The following is a 5,166-nucleotide window of genomic DNA, read 5'->3' as shown; positions in this document are numbered from 1 at the left end:
GTGTGTGTGTGTGTGTGTGTGTGTGTGTGTGTGTGTGTGTGTGTGTGCGCGCGCGTGTGTCTTTCCATGTCTGTCTGTCTCCTTCGCACTCTCCCTCACTGTATGCCAGTTTCCTTGCCTTTTTGGGCTTCTGGCCCGTTCACAAGCTGTCTCATTTGCATTATGAATGACAGTGAGGGGAGCTAACAAGGTTATTGGTCTTTGAGACGCACGCCTGTGACCACACGTGGAAAAAGGACCTACAGCAGTGTGCATTGGCAAAGGCACTGAGCCTCTTTATTCGTCCTTTTCCAAGCGCTATGGGGCTTTTTTTTTTTCAGCAAGCACACGATTTACTCAGGAGATGGAAGAAAAGGAGTTGGGCTGGGGAAAGGGGGGTCAGGATTGGGGAGCGGGTGAGGGTGGTTGCTTTTCAGCTCCTTTACAAGCCAAGTGAACCCTCATTATCCAGGCCTCTGGTCATTAGAGAGCACTGTGTTCAGAACCAGTGCAATAGAAGGGGTGTTTATTAGCTGACTGCAAGATAACCAAATCATATTGTCTCGGGGTGGGGATGCACGATATTGGCACTCTACTTGTCAGTTGAGAGCAATTTATAAACCAAAATCAGGTGAATTAAAAAAAACAGTGGTAAATGGTTAATGATTAATTAACCAAACTAAAAAAATTAGCTCCGTGCTTTGTCTGAAAACAAGTTATTTATGAACTTCCATCTCAATTTACGTTTCTTTCTTCACCAGATTTTAGATTTGCCATGTACCCTCCATCCATGATCGCCACCGGAAGTGTGGGGGCAGCGATCTGTGGCCTACAGCTTGATTCACCTGATCACTCGCAGTGGGGCGACAGTCTGACGGACCTGCTGGCTAAAATCACTAACACAGAAGTGGTAAGCTTGTCTCATATTCTTATCAAGAGCACTTGTTTAAGCTTTTCAGAGCAAAACACCATCTCTGGTTTTGTGCAATAATAAAATTTGAATCATACTGAAAACCTGAGCCCCAGTGCAGTCTTGGTAGGGTTTGTCAAGAAGAAACCTGACATTTGGAAACTTATGGGGAATGTTTCTGAGTAATATATGTGCATGCATGCAGTCAGTAAATGTTGACATCTCTAACATCAGTCAAGTATTTACTAAAGTTCAACATTTACAGTAACTGTGATTCAAAGCTGAATCAGCTGCTGTCTGCACTGGGAGCTTTTCATCTCTGCAAGCTGTTTCAACATTGCCACTAAAATGCTCCAGATAACGAATCTAATTACCACTAAAACAGTTTACAACCTCTCACTGGCCATGTTCTTGTCTGCCAAACCTACTGTATCTGCCATAAAGTCCCACGTTTGTTGAAGTTGGGCATTTGTAACACTAAAGTGAAAATGGTAAATAGACTGTACTTATATCTAATCAAGATACTCAAAGCACGTTTACAACACAATCTGTGCCCTCATTTACCTCCACATACACATTCATACAGCACTCTACTAGATCTCTACAAAGCTAATATGAACAAATCGTTCTACAGAGACTAATCGCTGCTTTTTAGATCAAATTTATACACCGATGGGACACGTATCAGAGGCAATGAGGGGTTCAGTGTCCTGCCCAGGGGCACTTCAACGTGTGACTGCTGGTGGAATCAAACCCCCAACTCTCGCATTGGAGAACGACTGCTCTAACCAATCAGCCACAGCTGCCCGAATGTGAAAATGTTGAAACATCATACGCAAATTTGGCTTCACTGAGATTCAGCTTCCCGCAAACCAACTTTTGTGCCGATAATTGTCAACAGAAGAAATGCTTAAAATAAATCTTTAGAAACCAAACTCAGAAATGTCTTCATTAAATGAAATGTTCAGCATGCTGAAGGTATCGGCTCTGGTTTTCATGCACTTTACTCGGCTGAACGCTGAACTTAAAGGTGGCGGGTTTCCTTTTCCATTAATCAATCCATGTAAAGATCCCTCCTAATCAAGTGAGGTTTAGACCATATACGTTATGCTCTGTCACCGAGGAGAAGGCTGGCTGAGTTAAGTCCAAACACATGCAGGGCCCCTGCTGACTTTAAGATGCCTGGCTTTCATCATGCAGATGGTAGAGCGCTTTCAGCTTCCTGTAGCTCACTGCAAGGGTTACTGTGTGGACAGAGCTTCAGAAGACGTGGAGAATAACACTATACGACTTTTATTATTGTTGTTGTTATTTGTCTCTGCTGGGAAATTAGCTGTCTGAATTTGACCCATGCAAATGATTCAGAAGCAGCGGGCAGCCACAGAGCAGCTCTCAGGGACCAGCTCCAGCTCTGAAGCCGCTGGTTTGGCAGGAGAACTTGTAATACCAAACACGATGAAAAAGGCTTTTGGTTAGTAAGAGCAGACTTAACACAAACATTTGATTTAGTGTGTGTACAGTGCATACGGAGCATCAGACATGACACTGATCCCAAACACCACTCACGTACATTAAAACTGTGTCCTGAAAGGTGGCAAGGCAGGAAATGGAGGAGGAGGTGGAAGAAAGCTGTTGATGTGTGAAAAGGACGCAAAGGGGGTGTCGTGTCTCCCTTGCGACAATCAGACTTGTCCCTTCTTCTCCTGCGGTCCATAATGCAGCAGTGCTGAAAAGCATGGCTCCCTCTGGTGCGAGCTGTGTGAAGTCTCACATAGCAGCTGAGGAAAAACAAATAGCTGGCTGCAGTTGTACAGGGCCTCAGTGTGTTTAGGTTGCAGGGTCGAAGACTTGGGGGAGGGGGGGGGGGTGTAAGTTGCTCTGTGTCTCTACAATCAACGCCTTACTGTCCTGAAAGCAGATGGACTATGACTTGCAGTAAACACACGAAAGCAGAAGGCATCCTTCTTAACCCAACGTACATACGAGAGACTTTAGTCTAAACTGCTGATGGGACATTGCCTGCTGCAGATGATGAAGGCAGAGCGATGATTTACTTTTGTTGGTCTGTGTGTGTGCCTGTGGGTTTTTTTTTTTTTTTTTGCTGTTAAAATATTTCACTAACCAGTGGATGGATTTAAATTAAGCTAATTGAATAAACAAGTCAATTTTACTGCAACAGAACTCCAACTGGGTGTGGTAGTAACTGAGACTCATACCTAGCGTGCTCTCAGTGCTAAGTGATTGAGCAAAATCTTTTTTTTTAAACTTTTTTTTATTACATTTTGAAGACTACCCAATTTAAGATGACTGCCACAGCTTATCTAGCTTTTCCAACACAAAAATTACTATAAATTACTCAAAATTTCAGCTTTTATAGTAAATTTAGGTTGTAAGTAATTGAGTCATCCTCAACACATATTTTAAACATTAACACATCGCATGATGTAGTTGTGCGACCATTTTGATTTAAGCAACGAGCAATACACATTTCTTTAAGCAATGCTAAACCGCTAATTAGGTTTAGTATTACTTCTTTCAAAACTTGCACTGAAAGCATGACTTGGAAAAAATGTTTATCAAGTACAATCTGATGATGACATATCAGAGGCTTCAGTGTGACTAATATGAATTGGTGTTATTTTAACATTTATCTCTCATTTTTTCCCAGAAACAGTCTCTATTTTTATGTGAGCGTGACAAACAATTCCGCCTCAACCTCCTTCGTTATGAGGATACAAACCTTACAGTGCATGTAAATGTCTGTACTTAGTTTTGTAGAATTTGAGATGGCAAAGCACCATCTCAACCAGGCAAAATATGAAGCCAACGTTCCTCCAACCCCTGCAGCTGCTGCTGCCAGCAGCTTCATGGCCAGCGCCACCACCCCTGGCATGTGTGGCATCCAGAAGCTGTGGTTTTCCAGTGGAAATATGATAGGGTTGAGTCACCATCTTGGGTCACTGAAGGAATGCATATTGCTTCACACACCTGATGTGGCCAAGACACAAGCTGACAGGTCTGTGTGTGTTAGAATGTGCATGCAATTTGTGCAAATGTGAGACATGGATCAGTTGTGTTATTCTAATGTAGCTATACAGAGTTTAACAGTAAAAGACTGAAGTGTGAAGCTTCCGTTTGTCCATGATTGATTAGAACAGGATATAGAGGTTAGAGAAGTGCAAGGTATTTTAGACCACCACTTCCTACATTTTATTGTTTTGACACTCATTTTCTCTCAGTCTCTCATTCATAGTTTTCTCAGTCAGGGTCATACACTAAGCCACCGGAAACACATTTTCCCATTTCACCCTATGTTCCTGTCTTTGTACCTCTTTTTTTCACTGTGGCTTTTATGACCAAAATGTTTGCAACTAAGACGTTATTTTGCAAGATTAACTCTAATAACACTCGCAGTGGCCTTCCTACTTGGGATGTTTTGGCATGCAGGCCAAAGGAAAAGAAAGGGCACATTTTCTTTTGTAACTTATAATTCTAGTCATGTGGCATCTTTGTTTTTCCTGTGTCAATCCTTCGATGTTTTGTTTTGAGATTCTCTTGAGTTCTGTGTGTTTGTCTGCCAGTGTGTTTGTTTCAGCTGTCTGACCAGAGTTCTTAACACTGTCTTTTGTGGTACAGTCAGCAGTTAAAACACATTCCTTGGCTTCACACATTTATTCTCATTTTGGTTTTGTCTGTCTGCATGACTTTTCCCCGGCTGCCAGTGTCACAAAGGCCACCCGGGGATAATGTACATGCTTGGATTTTTCAGAATGACACCCTGATGTAGAATGATGCATGCTTGAGCTTGAGCCAAGATGGCTGTGACTAGAAGGAGAAGAAGTGGTCACGTGTTTTCTGATTTTAATGCAGCAAAATGTGATGCAATGCTGTGCCTCATGCAGCCAATTTATTCAGGCCTGGTGGCCGCCACATTGTCCAGTACCTTGAGCTGTTCTGAAAACAGCACTGATGTTTCCAGTAGTCACACACTGAAGTCATTAAAGGTTCTCAAAAAAGCCCATGAGGCTTGGCATGGGATCCAAACTGCAGCTTTTTCAAGCAGCAAAGACTGGGGGAGACTGTCTTTTAGGAAGTGAAGGCATGCATTCTTGCGGTAAGACGCAGGCAGTTCCTTTGCATGTTCGGTGCTGCATTTAATTTTCTCCCAAGGTTTGAGATTTTATGACCAATGGGGCTTATGTTGGTGGGAAGATTTAGTACATGCCTATATGTGTGTGTGTGTGTGTGTGTGTGTGTGTGTGTGTGTGTGTGTGTGT

General features: G+C 42.7%; 1 protein-coding gene across 2 annotated transcripts in view; it reads left to right on the top strand.

Moving 5' to 3' along the window:
- The window catches only part of ccnd2a (cyclin D2, a), a 199,140-nt gene that overhangs the window by 189,481 nt on the left and 4,493 nt on the right, over positions 1-5,166 (top strand). For both annotated transcript variants that reach the window (XM_037683394.1, XM_037683395.1), the window contains one exon: positions 741-889. In XM_037683394.1, the coding sequence (XP_037539322.1) occupies positions 741-889 (149 nt within the window). The remainder of the gene's footprint in view (positions 1-740; positions 890-5,166) is intronic.

Source organism: Nematolebias whitei, chromosome 10 (assembly GCF_014905685.2).
Source record: "Nematolebias whitei isolate Nwh7 chromosome 10, NemWhi1, whole genome shotgun sequence".
NCBI lineage: Eukaryota > Metazoa > Chordata > Actinopteri > Cyprinodontiformes > Rivulidae > Nematolebias > Nematolebias whitei.
This window is presented reverse-complemented; position numbering and strand designations above follow the sequence as displayed.